This window comes from Aplysia californica, unplaced genomic scaffold (genome assembly GCF_000002075.1).
Source record: "Aplysia californica isolate F4 #8 unplaced genomic scaffold, AplCal3.0 scaffold00125, whole genome shotgun sequence".
In the NCBI taxonomy this organism is placed as follows: Eukaryota; Metazoa; Mollusca; class Gastropoda; order Aplysiida; family Aplysiidae; genus Aplysia; species Aplysia californica.
The window spans coordinates 838,868-860,660 of NW_004797395.1; the positions used below are offsets into that span (position 1 = coordinate 838,868).

Genomic DNA, 21,793 nt, shown 5'->3' on the forward strand with positions numbered 1-21,793 from the left:
CCCCCCCCCACAAAAACACTAAAATCATAGCAAGTATTTTCATCACTGATACTTTGATCCAACGCAAAAACACTTTGAGATGGCACACAATTATTTTTAGTTTTAAAGAAAATATGGTCAACTCCATACAAAGTTCTCACCATATGTTGATGATAAAACCTCATCAAATAATTAATCGTCTTCCTTCCCCATGCTAAATCTTTTTTTCTCGTTAAATTACATACATCTCTTCAAAAGATTCCTTTTTTCTCTCTTGTTCTTAGTACCATAATACTCATAAATGTATTTTCCCATTATTTGTTCAGTATTCTTCCACGTTCCTCCCATGTTTCATCCAAAGGGCTTTTTCAGTCCTCTCCATAAGCACCTACTGTATACATATGTGATTTGCTTTGTCTACTTTCCTCCCTCTGCTAGATGCCATTGCTTTTACAATTAAAGCTTTCTGTCATGCTCACCTCAAACTGTAATCACGTTGTGGAGGTATTATTCCTGGCTTGCTTAATGACACTCAAAGCATTCAGTGTACTTCCCACCTACATGATAATTATGTTTTATTTATAATGTGTGAAAAATCGTGTAAATAGATTCATTGATGCCACTGTGGACTACTCTTCTTTTTCTTTTTTCCCCCAATGAACGACACAAATAAAGTCTATACAATGTTGATACATAAATTTGAAGGGTTTCCTTTTGGATAGTTATAAAATGTATAAAGCATGAGTTGGTTGCTCCTTTGAGAATTGATTTGAATGTGTTGCATTTTTTCACCCTCGTGTAAATATATCTTTTATGACCTCGTCATGTACTAATAAAGTTGTACCAATCCGATGTGCAAGTTTGGTTTAAATACAAATCGCACACTTATAGCATAAGTTGAGATGATAATTATTGTCACAAAACTTTGTGCTGCCTATGAATCTTATCTTGTGCTGTATGGTGGCCAGGTCTTGGGAAGCTTCAAAAGAAGGGTCAGCATTCTCTTTGTCACTACTAATGCCCATATTATTAACCCTTACTTTTTTTTGCTTCTACGTTGCTGCTGTTGTGAACAGAATAAAGGCGCCGACACCAGGAGTGGTGAGGTAGGAATTGTGTTTCTATAGATTGAAATTGAAAATAGGAATGGGACGTCTAATTTACAACAGTGCCAGAGTGTAAATTATGTGTACAAGATTACCAGGATGCCATGATAATGGGGGGGGGGGGTTTGGTTATTTTTCCTTGAGCTGTTAACAAAAGAGCATTGTAGATAGAACCTGTCTAAATAGTCTAAAATATGGGACAATATGTGATCTTTTTAGTCATTTTTTATATTATAAATATTTAAATATTATTATAATGCAGCCATTCAGAAGTTCATTTCAGTTACAGCAAGTAATTCATGGTGACGGTTATTCTCTTTGTGGTGTTTGTGTTGTTTTCATTCCCCCATATTAACTTTTGTTCAGAATGTTCACTGCCTGGTTGGAAACTGGTCATTGTTGTTGGGTTTTGTACTGCTGTCTTGGTGTTTTTTCCTGCCTAAAGCATGCTTGTAGAAACTTGTTTCCTTTCCCTGCTGGCCTTTTAAATCTTTTCCCCCCAGTCTTTTTCTCCTTCATACATTTGGATAGAATTTTCATAGCCCTTCATTTTGTAACTATTCTATCATTTCTGTTTCCACTGTAACAATGCTTTTTATTTTTTCAGAAGCTGTAACGATAAAAATGATATCAAAGTATAGGTGTTTTTGTACTTATTTTAAGTTTATGTGCAAGTACATATGTTCCATAGACCGTGTATTTTGTTTGCTTATTAGGAATATTGTATTATATAACTCACACCTACCTAGAAGAGTTGGGAAGAGAAAAATGAACTCTAAGCTTTGCGACAAAAGCAGGTAATCTGGCATGGGTTCCATGTTTGTGCAGGTTGTAAAAGACCTGGTGACAATTTTCCCAGTGCTGAGGGACTGGCTCGCGGAGTTCCTGGAGAAGAACTGCATCATGATCTCCAGCATGTTGGGCTGCAACCTGCTCATTAAACAGGTGAGGTTCCCTCAGGTGCTGCGGACTTCTGCTCAAAGTGTCAAATATTGACTTCTTAACTGTTGTTATATTGAGGTTAGAATGAAGATCAGAAGCGGTAGCTTTTGTAGGAATTATTATCTGAAATTCCAAATTTATTCACAACAGATGTAGATTCCATTAACCAGTCAAATTCTTTGGATGGAAAAAGAAACTTCTTTCAACGCCGAAGTAGAGGTCCATAAATTTGGAGCTTATGCTGGTCTATGCAGCTTAAAGCAGTACGAATAGCACTACACTAAATCTCCTCACATGAAATTACTCCACCTGTGTGAATTCCATAGCACTTATATGGATAACTGCCATATAACTGTTATCTCATCAGTATCTAGAATTTCTTGTTGCTTGTTTTGAACATGCATAGCAGCATGTTTTTCATTTGTGATTTGCAGTCTTTGTGTTGTGTGATAAGAATAATGTCTTTGCTCATACATATTTATTATGATTATATTATTCTAATTATACACTGTTGCTAGTGGTATGAGGTTGAAAAAGAATGGTTCCAGTAATCTGAATGCATCCCAACTTTGTTCATGGCTGTGTCTAGGTGTTGTGCTTGCTGCAGTACCTTGTCAAGTTTGGCTACTACATGGATGTGGAAGATGTGCGCAAGCTGCTGCCACCATTGCTCAGTCTGCTAGATGGACGACATGATGTCCCTTTCCCCAAAGACAAAGGAAAAGGTTTGGACATCGACAATGTTACAGTTTCTTCTTATTTTCTATTTCAGTCTGTACTTTTAGAAATAAAACGTTTCTCTCTTTTTTGGGAGATTTTTGCATCAGTGCAACTTTGTCTATTACTTCTGTTCTTTCATTGGTCAATTCTGCAAAGTTGGATTTTTTTTTAAATTTGGAAAGTACCTGAATAAATGGCGGCCTCACATTAAACTGGAGGATGGGAAGAAGCAATTTATTTGTTTCCCCTCAGGGAAGGAGAACAGTTTGAATGGGTAGCAGAAGGAAATCTTAAAAGAATCTTGACGCAAAATGCCTCAGAATTAATTTTGCCCCACTTATATTCCTCAAGCCTCTTAGAATTTGCAATTGTAAAACTTTAAATGTCTGTCCTCCTGGGGCACTTACATGTGTGAGGATATATGTGTGTGTGTGTTGACAATGTTTTGCTGAACATTCTTATCAATTGTCACAATAGTGCTTGCGGATGGCTGGAGCGCATCACTGATAAGTCCTACTTCTGTTCCTTCTGCTGTTGTTTCTGTCTGTCTGTCTTACTTTTTGCCCCCACACCAAATGACTGGACCTTGTCAATGTGCTTCTTTTCCCTCAAACAATCTCGCTTGTGCATCAACAGGCTACACCAAGGAAGGCCAGAAAGCTGTACAGAACTATCAGAGGTCTTGGAGGTTTGAAGTCAGTGATGAGGCTGCAGCTATTGTCAGTGCTAAGTTCCAGTATGTATTTTTTTTTTGGTGCTATTCTTATATGGTACAAGTTGCCAGTAGTAACAAATGATTAGTGTTATGAATTATATTATTAATGTACATTCTTGAATTTCTGAGACTGAAGTAGCAATTGATAATTAGAATAAATGACTGTGTTAGAATTATGAATAGTTATTATAGAATCTAATCACAACTTTATTTTTTACCCTCTGTTATACATTTTAAAAGAATGTCAATAACATATTTTTATTTATTTTTTGGATTATTTGTTTTCATCTATTTGAATATTACTAATATTATTGAAGTTGATAACAACTGCTGTTAATATTTTTATGCCATTCTATTTTATTACAGAGCTATGCAGGCCTTAGACCTTCTTCTAACCTTTCAAAGAAATTTGCGTCTCAAGGTATGGTCAAATGTTACTAGATGTTGAAATTAGTTGTAGGTTTTGTGAACTCATAAATAGGATGCCAATCTTGGGATTGGAAGTTCCTTGTGAATTTGGCAATATACTATTTTTTTTTTTTTAGATTAGTAGCCTACTTTGCTTGATTTTTTTGTCCCACTGAGCTTGGGTATGATTAAGGTACTATAGCATCTGCTCAGCAGAGATTAACATGGAGCAGATATTTTCTTTATTTGTCCCTGTGCTGTAGAATCAGGAACAGGGTCCTTCTCTGTAGGACTTGAGAGGTACTGGAAAACTACTTTTAACCTATTCTGTACCCCTTTTCCTTCCAAATTCTCTCAGCCAGTGATAGTGAGATGGGTCATTTTACACTGCACACTTTTGCTTCCTTTACTTTTTAAAAAAAATAGCATAATGGGTATTTGATAAAACCAAAGATCGTACATAACAAGATGGTCCACTCGGCCAAAAAAGTGTCCGCCGGAAGTCCGCTCATTGCTTCAGATGGCGCTGCAGCCTGTTTTGAAGCTCTCTTTCGTTTCTCCAGAAGAAGGATAGGAATAGCATCTCTTTGTGTGTGCTGATCAACTGCTGTTCATCAGCTGTTCGGGTTCGTTCAGTGTGGAGTTTTAGTTTTTTAAAAATTTTAATGACCCCTCCCCTCTCATTCTAAAGTCAAATTAAAAGAAGAAAGCAGTCGCATCTTCCAGATTTTTTGTCAGCGTAACCAATTTGAAAAAGTGTTCTTCCTAAATTTGAATTCTTATTTATTCAAAAACTTGTTAGTTTCACTTTTATTTTTTTCAAACAAGTAGGGTAACTCTGTTCGCAAAAGGTGCGCATTTGCGAAGAGGGCGCCACTGAATTTTGAGGACAAAAAACTTAACATCATGAGAAAACTAGCTGGGACAGCACAGACTCACAAATACACTCTGGAAAAAGTGCAAAACCAGGCTCTCTGAATAATCACTGGAGCAATGAGATAAACGCCTATAGAAAAGATGGAACAAACAACTTCTATAGTGGCCCTGCAGAGGAGAACACATCCTTCAGCACTGCAAGACACACAGGGCCCTGAGACAGGAAACGTGGCCAACCCCTCTGACGCTGCAAGAGAAGCTAAACGGGCCGACAGATGAACTGAGCAGGACGGCCCAATTTATGACTGATACCAGACTTCAAGTGTGATGCAATCGAGAAGAAAAAGAAAGAATTTTGAGGACACTTTTTTAATTGGCTCAAAGAGAGGAGTGAACCATCTTGTTATGTGAATGATCATTGATAATACTAAGTTTGAAGTCGTCATAAATGATGCAATCACTTTGTGTCCTTAAATCTTACCAGTCTCATGCTTTCTCTTTTTCTCCCATTAATGCATTGAACTAACTCTACTTTCATATTCTTTAAAAGTACTTTCTGGCCTCTCAAGATCGTGACTGACAGTGTGCAAGGAAATGCTGAAAGTGTCCACAGCATTATGGCCATAATTTTGAAGATGTTTGAACAAATGACAACCCTGCCATCCTGTGAAAGATGCCCTTTAAAAAGCATCCTCTCTTATCCCCCGCCATCAGCCAGTGATATATCACCATCAGCCAGTGATATATCTAGCTATGTGGTAAAAGAATGTTGTAGTCTCTCTTGTACCCCTTGATGACTAAAGTGGCTGTCATTGTCTTGGCAGAGAAGCATTATGGTCAGAAGACAAACAAAGGAGTAAAAGTGTAAGGGATTCAATGGGGAAACCTATGATTTTTTCAGTTTCTAAGAGTGGTGAATGCTGTAATTATTCTAAATCAGGCTGCACATTTAAATGTGGATAGTCTTATTGCCCAAATGAGAGTGCACTTTATGCAAATGACTCTTGTGACTTGGTTGAGTAAGCACTTTATCGTTTGTTGTTATGTTAATTGTCTCACAAGGTACGTCATAGAATCTTAAAGGAACTTCTGTTTGATTAAAATTCAAAAGTCATCTCTTTTGTTCCCTTTAATCTTTAAAGGTTTCCGTTAAATCGTCTGTTCTTCTCTTTCACCAGGTGTTTGTGACAATGTTCAAGCAGGCAGAGCAAGGAGCGGCCAAGAAAAAGTCACAGACAATCCTTGAGCCTCTTTTGTATGAGACATATAACTCAACAGAGCAGAAAAAGTTAGTTCATCATATGGTTTTTAAGTATGTTGGGATGCTCTACACTTTTCACTAAGGAATGCTGTAAAAAGAGCACAAAAATAACTGTCATTACTTTCACTCTCTTTTTGGCTCTTCTGGGTGAGAGATGTACTCATTCCACAGAAGTTACTTGTGTGCATCTTCTTTTCTCTTTTGCTTTGTACAGTTTGTACTATCAGGCTTGTAATATAAGACATAATAATGTTATTGTTTCTATTTTCATTGCTTCTTTAAAATGAATATCTTTTTGACATATGAAGCAATTTTGCATTTTAAGTATGAGGGTTTTGTTTGTACTTTGAAATGACTTTTTAAGCAATTTTTTTTTTGTCTTAAATTATTTTCTTCTTATATTTCTTGTAATGTTGTTTTCTTCTTCCAGGAAAGCTTTGAAAAAACAAAAGGATGTTCTACGAGAACTTCGAGACATGTTTCACTCCTCTGCCATCCTTGACATCGATAGCACCACTGCAATACTGCTTGTAAGTCTATTATATTAGAGAAATTTGCATACACAGTACTTTCCACACCAGAGAGTTGTCCATGTTTGTGGCTTGCCAGTGTGTTGACTGTGGTGTTAAGAAAGACTGATAACTGGATTTAGTTCATCCCAGATATCAAAACTATTGCTTGTTTCTATATTTTTTTAAATGCCCAACAAGACTTATAGTTTATAGTTTTTTTGTTATCACTTAATTTTGTTTTCTTTTGTCTTTTATGTATTTACTTGTCTTATTACTGTGTGCTACTTCATAACTGTTCTTGTCTGTATTCTTGCAGGATCTGTCCAAATACAAGTATGATGAGATGGTGGTGAAATCCTTAGACTTGCTCAACAAATTGTATTCCTCACAAATGGATGTCTTCACTTTGGCCAAGAAAGCACAGGTGAGTACCACAAGCTCTGCTTTATTTCTTATTTTGCTTCTTTATAAATTGCCAACTTTAGAAAGTTCTACCATATAGTTGCGTTAAGAGATTACATGATATTTAAATTTAGATATGCCAGACCTGTCCTTTCTCAGCAATTTATGTAGTTCTTTCCCTTGAACTTTCTTTCTCAAGTCGACTGCTTAGTGTAAGACTCCACAATAAACATGCCATTTTGAAAAGCGATGAATGGTGAAGACTTACACTGTCAAAATGTGTTCAATTTTTTGTATTGTCTCTGTCATGCAGCAGAACATAATGTGAGGCAGCATGGTGAGATCAGGCAGTCGTCAAAATAATGTAATCCAGGAAACCGGCATTTTTCTGACCATTGGGCAGTTTTTATCAAATTTTCTTTCTTTGGCTCGATATCTTCTATGTTTAAGAACACATTTTTTTTGGTGAATTTTGCTGAAAAATGTTGCCCAAAGGCACAAAAATGCAAATTTGCAGTTTTCAAGGGCACTCAAGCGTTAGAAGTTGTGAAACTTTGGTGGCCTTTTTCTCACTAATTTTACCTCTGATGACAGGCGACCCCCTTCTCCTTCAATAGCAAATAAATATCTTGACTTCTATTTAAGATAGATGGGTATTTTTTCTGCCGAATGAAAGAAAAATGAAGGAGCTTTTAGATGATAATAATGACACTCTATGCCCCAAAATTGACGAGCATCTAATTCAATTGTGTTGTGACACATATACATTTAAAAAATTCTAAGTACGTGATATAGTGAGGCTGAAATATAGAAAATACTCTCTTCTCATCTGTGGCAAAGGTGTTGATGACCCATGACTCAGCTCGTGTACACAGAGAAGTTCAGAGAAGTTTGCCCACCCTGCGACGTTTGGCCCGATCAAAACTGAATGACCAGCAGGTGGCTCTCATGACTGAAGTGCTGGATGAGCTGTGCGAGTGAGTGAGGGTTTGTTCTGGTGGACAAAAAAGGGGTTGACCTATTACATTTGTTAAATTTCAAAGTCTTTGAGTGGGCAGCTGGTTACAGTAAATGCTGGATTAAACTGCATCACTGGAGAACGTTTGGAATATTCTGATAACAAAGTACTGCTGTGTATTAATTATTCTGCTACATGATAAAAGTACTCTTGAATCATTTTCTTTAATAGGCCATGAGCACAGCTAGTAGCTAATGGGTTTACAATGACAGCAACAAGAAATTTGTATTGCAAAGAAATTGAAAGATCTGTAGAGTTTCATTTTTCATTCAGTTTTTTAAATACTTCAATTGAAGTTGCTGTACCCAATGCTGTTCAACAAAATGCAGATTTAGGCATAAATGACCCGGCAAACCATTGATAAGCCTACTTGTACTGTATGACAATCATTGAAATACAAATAGAAATGAGGCTGTTTCGTCCTCCAACCTGGAATATTCTGCCTCTCTTCTTGATGTCTAAATGTGAGATTAATTGGTCGATCGTCAAAATGAGCTCGTACATTATGTTAAGTAGAGTGTTAAAGTTTAACAAACAAAAGGATTGTAAAAAACAACCTTTCTGTTTGTAGCTGTATCGACCCATGATGGGACCTCTGTATGGTGTAGCTCAATGAGCCTTTATTCTGTTGCAGGTTTTGCCATCTGCCAAAGACCCCTGATGAGCCACACCCAATGAATCAAAACATTATGATCAGTCATGGTGCGTTTCCTTCCTTGAGTTATAAAATTTTCTGTATACAAGATATTTACAGGACAACAAAAAAATGTGGTAGGAGGAAGACTACAATTTGATTTTCAGAATGTAAATGATTAACTTTTACTAGTTCTGTTTGAGGAGTCTCATGTTTTGTTTGAAACATGCTTTTCTTAGAAGAGATGGAACTAAAAGGTATAGTATAAAAGTTATGTCCATTTTTTTTCTTTGCCATAAAATTTCCTGGAGGCTTCAGTCATCAACCTGATGAATCTTGGAGTTTGAAGGTGTTAATTTCTTTTACCATTTTTTTTAATCGGATGAAAAACCACACTTTGAACAACTCATTTTGAATCTTTCCAGTATGGCTTTGCTTTGGTCCAGACAGCTTTTTTGGATTTCTGAGAAAAGTTGCTAAACAATAATCTTGAAAAAAATAAGAAAAAAACAAGTTTAATGGTCATGCCCGTCAAACTTTAAAAAGAAAAGAGCTTTATTGTATATGGTATTGTACAAAACTTGACTGCCAAGAACCTTGTCTGCTGACCTTGTTTATTCACATTTCTTTCCAGGTGTATTGAACATCGTCCTGGAAATTTTGTCTCAAGAAATTGACTCAAGGTTACTGGTGGTAAATAAATATTTCTCAACCCCTTTTTGTTTTTGATTGGATATACATTTGCATTTTCTTGTTCATATTATGATTATAATTTTCATATCATGCAAAGGTCAGATAAACTTCTGTGCAGCTGTTTACATACACACAGGGAAGTGTTTATATACACAGGGAAGAAGGTAACAAGTTTATTTATACACTGATTCTCTGAAATAGGCATGCTCCGTATCAGGATTATCCTCTAATAAATAAATTATATAAATTCAGTGTATGAGCTGAAAGAGAAAAATTGCTGTTTGCTTAATCATTTTTAAGTCATAAGGTTCTTCACATATGAACAGGATGCAGTTTCAATTATAAAAAATAACTGACACAGACAAGTGTTTCAGTAATGAGTTCTTTTTTGTGTGACTGCAGTGCACATTGTTGTAATTAACTTCAGTACTGCAAGATTTTTTTTTCCTTTTTCAGGAACAGTACAAAGGCATGGAGACAGTTTTCCAGAAAACTCTCAATCTGTTGCGACTGCTCATCAGAGAAAACCACATAGTTCAGGAGCAAATCTTCAACAGTCTGGACAGGCTTTTAGATGTCTCCATTGTTCGGGCTGACCTTGCCATGGCCCTGAAAGAGGTAATACTTTACCTTTTTTATTCTTTGGGTTTTTCTTAAGGTGTATTTTTTCCATTACAATTCCCTTTTTCTGATTTGAATAAATAATGTTTTAAGTATAAATTTAGTTGATTGATCACAAACTTGAAATAGCTCTTTTCTTTTCATATTGATTCTTGTAGTTAGCCTCTGCAATTTTGTACTAAAATACATTCTTAATTTTAATACGTCGAGGATGATCATGTATCTGTTATACTGATTTCTTGGCAACTTAATCTGTATTGTTTTATTGCAGTATTGATTAGAACTGTTCCTTGGGTTTTGTTTCCCAGATAACAAAGTCCTCTACTTCTTTTGTATGTTTGTCCCACTCTTGTGACCTGCTATTTCCGGGGTGCCTTGATAGTCGAAGCAGACCTTGTGCTGTTGAAGCTAGAGAGGTGAACAGAGTAAGTCTGATTCCCTGTAGAGACTTCTCTGTTGACACCCACCCCTTGGTGCTCATATGACCTTATGCAGTTGCGAGCGCCGTAAAACCCTCTACTGTAATAATAATTTTTTTTTTAAAATACAAAGTGTTTCTGATACTTAGAATGAAAATTATGAGTTCATTTTGCATGCCTGTTGAATTTATGATGCTGGATATTTTAAAAATCTCAACTTTTGCATAACTTTGCCCTTTACCATTCTAGCCTTCGTCGACTGATTTTAAAAGAATGCTTTGCTGTAGCTGTAGAGTGTTTTGCAAAGACTAAAATTTGGCCAAAAGTGGTGGATGTTCATTGGTCCGTACTATATTCTCCAAATCAGAACAGACTGGTGCAGTGAACTGTGCAGTCCATTTTGTAAATGTGATAAATCAAAGTCCCTGAATTGAGTGGGAGCAATGGCTTTGCGTACAAACTGTCCCATTTACTTGCTTCAGGTGTTCCGAGACAATCAGAGCATCTGCCTCAAAGTTCAGCCTCGGCAAATCCAGAGGATCGTCATGTTGTCAGCGGAATGTCAACACACCGCTCCCGAGTTTTTGGTACTGCTCAAGTCGCTGGTCAAAGTTGAGAGCCTGGACCTGACCATCAAACGTAATCAAGCTCTGGTGATGAAGTACATTATGCAGACGTTCAAGAAATCTGCTTATGTTCTGGATCAGCCTCGAGCTCAGAGGTAAATATGTGCTCTGGCTTGCCATTATGTCCTTTGTGTTGGACGGACAAATTCATTTACTTGAATGAATAGTCGGAATACTTCTAGTCTGATGAGCACGCTCTTCTTATGGGTTAGTGCCGGAGATTGTATAGTAAGCTAGAAGGTGAGGATGCTTCAGTTTGAAATATTTTGAGGAAGTTTTTCCCAACAAAAAATTTTTCTTTTGTGATAAGAGTTTGAAGGTAAAGGATTTGAGTTGGTTAGATTTGACATCCTGCAATGCTGTCTTTTAATTCTAATGTAAATAAAAAGACAAGGTTATTGAATTTTTTTACCAAAAAAATATTTTGTAATGACTATCCTTAGCAGACTTTTGTTAGTTCCTTAAAAAAATTTGAGGTTTAATTTTTAAAAACTTCAAAACTTTAGACAAATTAAGCCACACTATAATTAGTATTAAAATTAAAATTGAAGATTCATGAGAAGGTCCTTGCTATGTTTCACAAATGATTTTATTTCTTTTCTTTTTTTGTCTTTGTATCCCACTTTGTTTTTAATGAACCAGAATCTCCCAATAAAGCGATTTGAGTTATTTCAAAAACTGAACATGTAGAACTACAAAAGCTAGGATATCCAGCGGAGATGAGATGTTCCACGAAGGAAACAAATGTTCTGAGCATCATTCACACTTCTCAGCTATGTGCAGGCCTAGTTTATTTCTAACTGTGTTGAAGTGGCATTAAGCCTATCTATTTGATTTTTTTCAATAAAGTCTATCAGTCTGGGTAAAGCATATTTGCTAATGTTTTTCAGGGACAAGATTCTTTTGAACCAGACAGAACGTGGCCATCTCAACTACTTCATAAACCTTGTAGATTTACTGGCCACATGTGCTGAGGTATGTTTGTTTTGCAATGTATCAGTTACATGTCTTTATCTTTCTTGCCTCTACAACATTATTTTTATTGTCTTTGCATCTGAAGAAATCAGATTTCTTTCTTTTTGCATGGAAGTTTAAATTAAATTAAGAAATGAATATGTTCTATTAGTCTAGTATGTTATTGAGAACAGATTACTGCCCGCTTCACTTTGTTTTCCAGTTGGTGAAATTCTTAAATTCTGTCCCATTATAAGAGAAGATGTAAGGTTAAAAGGTAATTGCTCTTATATATAGTATGTGTATTTTGTTCTTTAATTTTATTTGATACCATGAAAGTGACTTTTGTTGTAAAACTCTCAAACAGAAAACAGTTATGCACTATCTTTTCATTAAAATCTTTATTCCTATCTTAAGCTAATTTTTCTCAACAGGGTGAAAACAAGTTCATAGAATCTCTGTGTCAGACAATTCTGCCTGCTGAGGATATCTTGTGTGTCTTGACAAACCAAAACATTGACAACAATCTGAAAAGACCTTTCATCAAGTTCCTCTTGTGGGTCTACATGAAGGCTTCAAACAGTCTGCTAGAAAGTGGTGCCTCAGACCTGCAGCATGACAAGTCAGTTTTCCCTTTTTTTGGTTTTGTTTTATGCAGATGTATTTTTACGAGAAAATTTTTACTTTGATTTTTAAAATGAGGCTTTGGTTATCAGGTGTGAAATGCAAAAGTGTCAGAAAAAAAAGTTGATATGCTTTTTCATAGAATTTAACATGGTTGGCAAATCTTGATGAGAAAAATGAATGTAATGTTTCTTAGTGAGAAGGCTAAAAAATGCACCAATCTGTATTCTGCATTAATATTTTTTTCCTATAAACTTACTCTGTTCTCATATAAAAATAATTTTATATAAATCTGACACCACTGTATTAATGGTAACATCTATCTATTTTCTCAAGAATCATTTTCTGGACAATGCTAAACCCCATTGACATAGTATGTACCCTGAATTGGTTTCATCTACAAATCACTCCACTGAAAGGTCTAATCATGCTACTGGTTCTTAAAAATATGAAGATAACTGTTAGAAGTTTTTCACATTTTTTAAAGAAATTATATTGAAAGTACTTCAACTGACAAAAAACAATAACAACATATAGGTCTAATAAAAGGCATTTGCAGATGAAAGTGTTTAAATTGGGTTTTTAAAAAAAATGTTTTAGGTCCTTGTGGGATTTCATTAGCCTGGTGACAAGTGATATGTACCTCCTCACTGAGTTCCTCGGCCAGTATTCTGACAAAATATCACTGTTGCTCAAGTCACCACCACAAGCCAGGTTAGAAATTACATCTTTCTTTATTCTTGTTTCTTTTTTAATTGTACTTTTGATTCTTATATCCTTTTAATAATGCACTCCAGTTTGTTTTGTTTTTTGTTTGTTTGTAGTTTGTTTTTGTTTTTTGTTGTTGTTGGGTTTTTTTGTGTGTTTTTTTTGTTTTTTGGGGGGAATGGTTATAGTAGGCCTAAACATTGTGTATTTGGCTGAGAGCTGTGCTGTGCTGCCTTTGTGCAGTGAATGATAAACAGCCTTATCATTATAATCATTTCTTTACTATCTCTGGTTATCTTATTCTTCTGCAGGTATTTCACTTATTTCAGATAAAGAACATAGCCTGCCTTTTGTTTTTTAAATGAATATATCATTTAATGGAAAAACATGTTCATTTTTGTTACCCGATGTGCACTATATTTTTGGCGGAACGTTATTTATTAATAACGTTCCACGTCGTCTTGCTATTGTGCTATTGTTAACCAGTTGAACTACTTTTCATTTTCCAGTCTCATGATTTATAAAAATGTACAATTCTGAAATAGAAGGAAAGCCATTTTGCTAGAAAGTACTTTTTATTTGTATGAATAATATCTTCAATGTGTGCACTTTTAGAAATTAATAAACTGCAAGTAAGAAATATAATTTTTTTAAAAATAAATATTCCTATATTAAGTAAAGAAACACTTTAACTTCCATCATGTTTTATCATGTGTATGGTGTGCGTTTGTTTCCAAAGTCAAGTGGCAGAGAACCATGACACCAAGGCTGTAATGCACAACAAGCTTTTCTTCATCCTTGACGGAGTCTTGTCCTTCATACATGTAAGCGAGGCACTCTTTTTTTCCTGCTTTGTTTTTGTGTGGTAAGAAAAAGAAGTCTCTCACCTGACTGTGGCATTGGTGATTTAGTGGTTTGGCTGTTGTGCTCACCACCAAAAGCTTATGGGTTTGAACCCTGACCGGGGGCCCGACATTGTGTCTTTAGGAAAGGCATTTTACACCGAATTTACTCACATGTTGTCAGTTTGTTTTATTAGTGCTTAAGCGCTTAATTGGCTGCTTCCACCATATGCTCCCCAGACAGCTGAGAATGTTCTAGGGTCTGCTGAGGGAATAATAGTTGTAAAGCTCATAAAGTATGCTGTAGAGCATGAATATGCGCTATATAAATGTAATTATTCTAAAATAATTATAATTATTATTACTTTGTGGATAGTTAGAGCATTTATTTTTCTTACATCCACCATGCGGTGTATAAAAGATAGCATGTTTTTTTTTCTTCTATTTTTTCCTCCTCTTTTGATGTTTAGAAGAAGAAAAGCACTCAAGACCATGTGCCATGTCATCTACTGATCAAAGTGCTTCAAATATTTCTTTCCTACTTGAGCATGATTCCGTTGTAATGAAATGTATTTGAATAGTAGATATGGTTTCTATATTATGCTTCAGATTAAATTTTTTCATTATATGTTTCTGAGTGTTGCAGGGTCTGCTTGGGTAATAATAGTTCTTAAAAAGCATGTCAAATATGCTGTAGATCCTGAATTTGCACTATATTTAATGCAATTATTACAAGTATTTTTATTATCTAATTTCTTCTTTGTGTCTGTGCAATATCTCCAGGTGTTCTACACAGTGTTCTATGCTCCAGAGACAGACATCTATCCTGATGAGATCTCGGCAACAGAGAGTTTGGCCAATGCCCTCATTGTGAGTCGGCCCAAAACTATAAATTATTTTTTTGTGTTCCACTTTTACTAAGTTGTGATTAAAAAAACACTTTTTAGAATAATTAAATGTCCATTTATCTCTATTACACAATGTCTCCATTACTGGGGGGGGGGGGGGGGGGTTGTTTTTAAAAATTCTTTACTCCACTAGCTTATTCTTTGGGGATGGGATCATACCTTTTTTATCCCTTGAATAGAAAATGAACCTTTTTTTTTTTTTTTTACAAATGATTTGTGGAGGGGATAAAGATTTGTTTAGAGCACTATATATATACATATATATATATATAAATATATATGCTATTTATGCTCAAGATTTTTTTAAAGCTGCGTCCATCACAAGTCTATAGAAAAGAGACATGCAAAAATCTTATTTCCACAGACATTATTTGACCGGCTGGGCCCACAATTGACATTACCTTTTCACCTGAAGAGTGCTGTGACTTGTCTGACAACTGTGCTTTCTTTGTCTTCGTCGTCCAAGTCTGTAAGTCAACTTTTCTTCTTTCCTTATTTCAACAGCTTAGTATAAAATTACTAATGCCATTTTGAAAATTGATGCATGACGTAGTCTTACACTAAGCAGTCAATTTGTTTTACAGCTTCTAAGAGAATTGATTGAAAAATTAAACAGACTTGTAAAATGTAAACAGTAGTATTATTATATATTGCTTTTAACTGCTTTTATTTTTTACTGTATATTTGTTTTTTAGTACTTCCATGATTATATTTTTAATGGAAAGAAAAGATTGACTTTCATGTCTTCATATTTGCTTTACTTTTACATGGTTCTTCTTTTATTATGAAAAATGTCAAAGTGTAAAGATTCTTATTTTCATGAGTTCAGACACTTCTAATATTTCCCTTTTGGCCATAGTTTCTCAGGAGTTCTGTTTTTATATACAGGGGTGATATTGTGACACAAAACTAATTTTGGGAGCTTTCTGTGGTTTCTAAAAAAAAATAGTTGAATGATTTAATTTTTCTCTCGTCTTTGCTCCAGATGCTGGTTGGAGTTCTTGAGAAGCTCACCTCTGACATGAAGTTTCAAGACAGCACAACAGCCGTGAGAAGGGTGAGTACCATCTTTATCGTCTCAAATTTGACTCTGTCACCACTAAATACTTAGAGTTTTGTCTTATATATTATGAACAGGAGAGAGACAGTTATTGTGATCTTAATACTGTTGGACGTCTTTGTTTTAGATATTACTTTAGTAAATTTAGACTGTGGTTCATTATTTTATAGAAATTTATCTTTTAACAGGAAAAGACTAACGTGATTGGCTTGATCATTTTTTAAATTTTTACAGAAAGTTTCACCATTTCATCTGTCCATCCGTCCATCCATCCATCCATCCATCCATCCATCCATCCATCCATCCATCCATCCATCCATCCATGACTTGACAGATGTTTTATTGTTTGTGTTTAAGAAACTGTTTAATCATATAGTTAGATATCTTTTATCATACTTGCATTTTCTGTAATTAAATTCAGGTTTTCACAGTTGCCTCAATCACATTCTTACCTTTGTGTGTTTCATGTAATTTGCTCAATTAATTTGCTTTGGATTCTTTTCAGGGATTTTTCTTGTGTTTTGTAAGTGGGACCAATGAAAAGCATTTCCTGTCTATCCTTACTTTGATATTCCTTTTGTCTTTCATCCAGGGCAACATGGAGTATTATTCTTCAGAAATTGAGCTTAATACAAAGCTGCGATGCTTCACCAACAACTGCCATGCAGTGCACAGTGGTCACAACACAGTTGTGGCTCAGCTGAAGATAAAGTCAAAGAGAGGTAAATGTGTACTTTATTACCCGCTGAATTATCCTTTGGTTTTATAATCCTGAAAAAATTTGTCATTGTCATGTGGTCCTCTGATAGACACAGAATAAATAGATTCTACCAGATAGTTTTGAAGGATGATCTCTTGGTCTTTCAAGTGGAGAGTTAGTTAATTTAAGGTAAAAGATTTTCATTTTATGCTTTTCGTGAGAAAACATCGCTAACGGAGGAGCTTAGAAGTTACTTATTCTTCATGAAGTAGTCTAGTTGTGTTGTGCATGTACGAGGGCGGCCCCAGAATCATGGTGGTATGTCTGCTCTAGTAACTAAAAATCTTATGTACAGTCAGGCACAGACACATCTATAATGCAAGTAAATTGTAAACAAAATATTTTTAAGGCGTCAGCTGGTGAATGGCAAATCATAAGAGCTGTCCTTTACTCAAAAAAGAGTCCCAACTCAATTATTATAGTTATCTTATGTCTGCTGTGGTTAGCTTCTCTTCATATAAGGAGTCTCATAATTACAGTTCAAACTGTCTAGGATGGCCAGCCATTGTCAAGGAGAAAAGTGGCCGTATTAGACAGGTGGAGGACTTAAACAGTGTCTTTATTGTGTTAATAAAAAAATATGCAAGGGAGGAAATGGGAAGGGGATTGTCTTATCATAGCTGCCCACTGTCCCGGACCATCCGTATTTTGTACGGATTTTCTTGAAAAATCGCTGCTGTCCCGGAAATACGGATTTTGACCGACGATCCCGGAAAATAAAAACTTGACAAGCATACTTCTAAAACAGAAAAATTAGCCTTCTGTTGCTCGGGAAAATGACGAAATTTCGGGAGATTCCCGAAAAATTCGGGAGAGTTGGCAGGTGTGCAGTTTCGACAAAGTCAGCTGATATGCGTGCGCGGTGCTCGGCTTCTTCATTTGAAAAGATGGCGTCAAAACGTTCAGCGATGAGTTCTAAGTCAGACTCTGGACCAAGTAAAGCAAAGAAACGGAAAAGGCAGCAAGTTTTTCTTGACAAATACAAGGTGTCCCTGATAATTAGTCAATGTCCCTGATTTTGAGCAAGGCTGTCCCTGATAGCCACAGATGACCGTTAGAGTTGGTTTGACTGTATATTTCTTCTCTTTTTTTTTGGCCTGTCCTTTTCAGAATACATCTCAATAGGCAGCAACGAGGAACTACCCTTGGGAGAGGAGTTTCAAAAGCTAGCCCGCTGTTTTATTGATCCCCATGAAAAGAAAGCTACAAAGAGATATGCACCAGCTAGCATCTTAGTGGAGCAGTTAGCGTACGTGTGCATTCTTTGTATATTTTAAATTTTGTACTTTAATTTTATTTATAGTTTTTTTCATTGAGTGTGCAAACTGTAGGTGAGTGTTTATGACTGTGTTTATTCATGATAACGTAAAGAAACTTTTCAGATTTTATTGTGATTTTGCAGCAATTCTTCCGTTTTGTCCTTGGTTCTATTTTGAAATAAGTGTCACCTTGTAAAAAGTGGACTTTGTTCAGGTCCTACCAATGTAATCCCCGACTGTGGGCCCTAAACGTCGCAGTGCAACTGTGTATAAAAATCGATAATTGTTTTGCTACTTTGGTAAATCAATGAAGCTTTTCAAGTCTCAAGTTTTTCAAACTTACAAATTATTTTTTTGGTGTACTTTATCAGCATCTCTGCGGTTCAGTGCAAGAAACCAAGGCCCAGCCAACCCACCAATGAGCAACTTGACGTGCGCTGCCTGCAGATCCTCAGGGCCTTGGTACACAATGAAGAGAGAAGACTTGCATCAGACTGGGCCATGAGAACATCAGAGTCAAAAATCAAGAAGTAAACATTGCAGTTTTTAAAAAATCTTAGTTGATGTGTTGTTTCACTTTCAGCTTTTTCTTTTGCTTAAAGGTAGGAGCCAGAAAAAGCTTTGTATTTACATTTTTCAGCCATAATCTGTCAAGGGTGATTTGAACATATGTACTTGTCACAAGTTGAAAGAATAAAGTAACTAAAGGAATGGTACTATTTGAAATTGATGTTTATAATTCCAGCTTTTTAAAAAAGCATTTTATGTTCATTAATCAGCTATAAAGGAAGACAATTTAAAGCGGTCAGATTCAATCCTATCTGTTCAATGTCTTCTTTGAATGACAAAATCTTAGTTGTTACAGATACCTTGAGGGCTGTTATCAAATGGTGACTGAGCTTTTGCTTTTAAGTCTCATCTTTGGTCTATAAAAGTTATAAGTAATTATTTTCATATCGTTTTGTTTTTAAACTCTACTTCTTATTTTTCCCAGACAAATCAATCGTGTGAGAGACATTCAAAATGCCATCAACATCAATGACCTGATTATCAAAGTCCTGCCACACTTGGCACGTCGCAGTGATGACATTGCAAGGGAAGTGCTTGCCTTCATTTGCATCATGCTGTTCAATGCAAACAGAGATGTGCAGGTGGGTATAAGTATTAATGGTTCATCCTATTTCTCTACAATATGTTCTTCATCTCCGTATTTGTGTCAAAGTCTGGAGACAAAATGCTCAAAGTGCTTAGAGTTTCTGAAGACGGTTATTCAGAATTGTAGCCATCCAGAAAGTATTGAGAGCATTTTCTGACAAAAGTAGAGATTATATCACTGTGTTGCTGCCTCTCAGCACCTTTTAAATGTGGGCAGATCATGTTATTTGGAAACAGATGTTTGAATGTTTTTTTAAAAACTTTTCAGGCTATTTTGTTTACTAGTTATTTACACTGAATGACTGTCTTTTTGTATTTAGCTTACTGTATGGAATCATTATTATTTCCATCATTGTGTGGCTTCAGTAGGCTTTAGTTTTGAAAATGAAAATTTGTGTTCACGCAAAAAATGAAGAACCGAGAAGAGTGAAAAAGTCTGTGGTGCACCTGCTCCATACATTCCACGCGAATAAAAAAGCAGTCTGATTGATGCTCTTTCACAACTAAATAAATCAACACATTCTGAGGTCTCTGAGTTATGAAAAACAACTGTTTCCTGTCTTTGTGTTCTCTATGATTCAAAAACTGATCAATCTTGTAAACTAAATATTTCTATTTATATGTTGGTTTGGGTTTCTTTTTCGTGAAAGTTACTGATCTATACCTAACAAAAATGAAACTTAATTAAAGTTTTCTTTTCACACATTAGAAAGTTTACTGTTATTTTCCTCTTGAGTGTTGGCTTTTTTAAGGGTACAGCCAGTGGAAATACTTGTATTCTTAATTTTATCTCATAATTAGATGCTTATTTCAGATTTCTCTTACATTTTGAAGTCTGAAAGTACAAACATTTTGCCAAATCAAATTTTGGGGTTTATACTTATTTTGAGGTGCTAATATACTACTCAAAAAAAGTTAAGGACCACTTAAAGCCACACATAGTACATAAAACTGAAAAACATGACACGATTCAAAATTATTTGAAAGGGGTCTTTGTCTTTATTCATCCTATCACCTTTTGCAAACGACATTTTGCACATTTTTAATGGAAAATAGGTAATTTCAGATGTTGAAGGAGGTGACCCATGTTTTTTTTAATTCACATCAGAGCCGTCATAAACAATTAGGGCTCAAAATCGCATGTGGCCATCATTTGCAAGAAAACATTTATTGCATCTTTGTCTCATGGACTAAATAAGTGTTCGCAATGTCAGTTGTGGAATGGCTTGCCATTCTTGGTCCAAAATGTTAAAGAGTTCATCAACATTGTTTCGGGGTGGCTGATGGTCCGGTGGTTGAGTCCAATCCCACCCCACACCATAACGGAGCCTCCTCCATTCCGGTCATGCTCCTGTACACAGTTGTCGTGGAAGTGCTCTCCAGGACGTCTTCAAACTCTGATCCTGCCATCGTTGAAGGACAATGTGAACCTGGACTCATCCGTGACGAGCACAGTAGACCACTGCAGGCGTGTCCACCTCAGGTGCTGGGCGAACCAGGTTCTGCGGGCAATCCGGTGGGCCTGTGTCGGTGGAACCCAGACTGCTGGTCGTCTGGAGCGTAGAACAATCTCATGCTGCCGGTTTCTTATGGTCTGGTCGCTGATTCCAACGTTGCCTGGGGGTACCTCCTGCTGTCTGATGTGACAGGTAGGGCAGGTTTGAGTTGCCAGAGCTGTTCTGGCGATAGCCCGGTCCTCTCGTCATGTGGTGCAACGTGGCCGTCCGGACTGCCTTTGCTCAACAGCAGTTCCAGTTGCAGAAACCCGGTCTCTCAGTCTGATGATCTCTGAGTGACTCACAGCAAGCCGTCTTGCCACTTCATGGGCAGCAATCCCTTCGTGGAACCAGGCTAGGGCTCGTCCCCTGTCGATGTTGCTCAGACGTCTTCTTGGAGGCATAGCTAAAAATCGCTTAATGTTCCCACAACAAATACCTCTAGCACCGTCAAACTCTCTATGACATTTGTGTAGGAAGTGTGAATTCCCCTGAGTTGGTTTTTTATCCATACCACTAACTGAAAATCACGTGATTGATTGTCAAAAACAGGTCCAATTTTACAGATAATTATCACCCTTTCACCCTGTCTAGGCAGCGTAAATTAAACGACATTTGTCAAATCTGTTCATCATTGTAAACATCGATGACCTTTCCTTACAATGGGAACAACTAACTCACCTAACTTCTAAATATTTGTTTGTCACAGTCTCAAACATACTATAGTGAAAACTGTAGTGGTCCCTAACTTGTTTTGAGTAGTATATAGATCAATGTACCAGTCGTTCTGACTGACCTTCAAAAGAAAACAAAATATGTCTGAGAATGAAAGGAAAAAGAAGTTAGCGTTGAAACAAATTTTTGTAACAGTTCACTGTGCTTCTTGCAATTTGGTTCACACCTATCATTTTCTCCTCAGAAATCCATGCTTGACTACTTCTTGTCCACAAGAGAGGAAGTGTTTTTCATGGCAGTGCGAGACCGCATGCAAGTGTCAACAAATGCTATCAAAGAAAAGTAAGTCTGATATATTTATTTTTTTTAAAGTAGCCTTTTATCACACAATTTCATTTTGCTCTTTAGCATTTACACTAA

At 36.1% G+C, this 21,793-nt stretch overlaps 1 protein-coding gene across 11 annotated transcripts in view; it reads left to right on the top strand.

Moving 5' to 3' along the window:
- Positions 1–21,793, top strand: part of LOC101852918 (inositol 1,4,5-trisphosphate receptor type 3) — a 247,221-nt gene that overhangs the window by 190,762 nt on the left and 34,666 nt on the right. For 8 of the 11 annotated variants that reach the window (XM_035969197.1, XM_035969190.1, XM_035969192.1 and 5 more), the window contains 25 exons: positions 1,056–1,085; positions 1,914–2,030; positions 2,617–2,752; positions 3,384–3,483; positions 3,829–3,883; positions 5,925–6,034; positions 6,438–6,537; positions 6,836–6,943; positions 7,762–7,898; positions 8,574–8,641; positions 9,208–9,266; positions 9,723–9,884; positions 10,789–11,027; positions 11,823–11,907; positions 12,321–12,508; positions 13,111–13,224; positions 13,958–14,042; positions 14,844–14,930; positions 15,333–15,437; positions 15,954–16,025; positions 16,621–16,750; positions 17,899–18,037; positions 18,419–18,577; positions 19,042–19,198; positions 21,618–21,715. In XM_035969197.1, coding sequence (XP_035825090.1) covers positions 1,056–1,085; positions 1,914–2,030; positions 2,617–2,752; positions 3,384–3,483; positions 3,829–3,883; positions 5,925–6,034; positions 6,438–6,537; positions 6,836–6,943; positions 7,762–7,898; positions 8,574–8,641; positions 9,208–9,266; positions 9,723–9,884; positions 10,789–11,027; positions 11,823–11,907; positions 12,321–12,508; positions 13,111–13,224; positions 13,958–14,042; positions 14,844–14,930; positions 15,333–15,437; positions 15,954–16,025; positions 16,621–16,750; positions 17,899–18,037; positions 18,419–18,577; positions 19,042–19,198; positions 21,618–21,715 — 2,840 coding nt within the window. The remainder of the gene's footprint in view (positions 1–1,055; positions 1,086–1,913; positions 2,031–2,616; positions 2,753–3,383; positions 3,484–3,828; positions 3,884–5,924; positions 6,035–6,437; positions 6,538–6,835; positions 6,944–7,761; positions 7,899–8,573; positions 8,642–9,207; positions 9,267–9,722; positions 9,885–10,788; positions 11,028–11,822; positions 11,908–12,320; positions 12,509–13,110; positions 13,225–13,957; positions 14,043–14,843; positions 14,931–15,332; positions 15,438–15,953; positions 16,026–16,620; positions 16,751–17,898; positions 18,038–18,418; positions 18,578–19,041; positions 19,199–21,617; positions 21,716–21,793) is intronic. The other 3 variants (XM_035969193.1, XM_035969194.1, XM_035969200.1) reach the window with 1 other exon arrangement.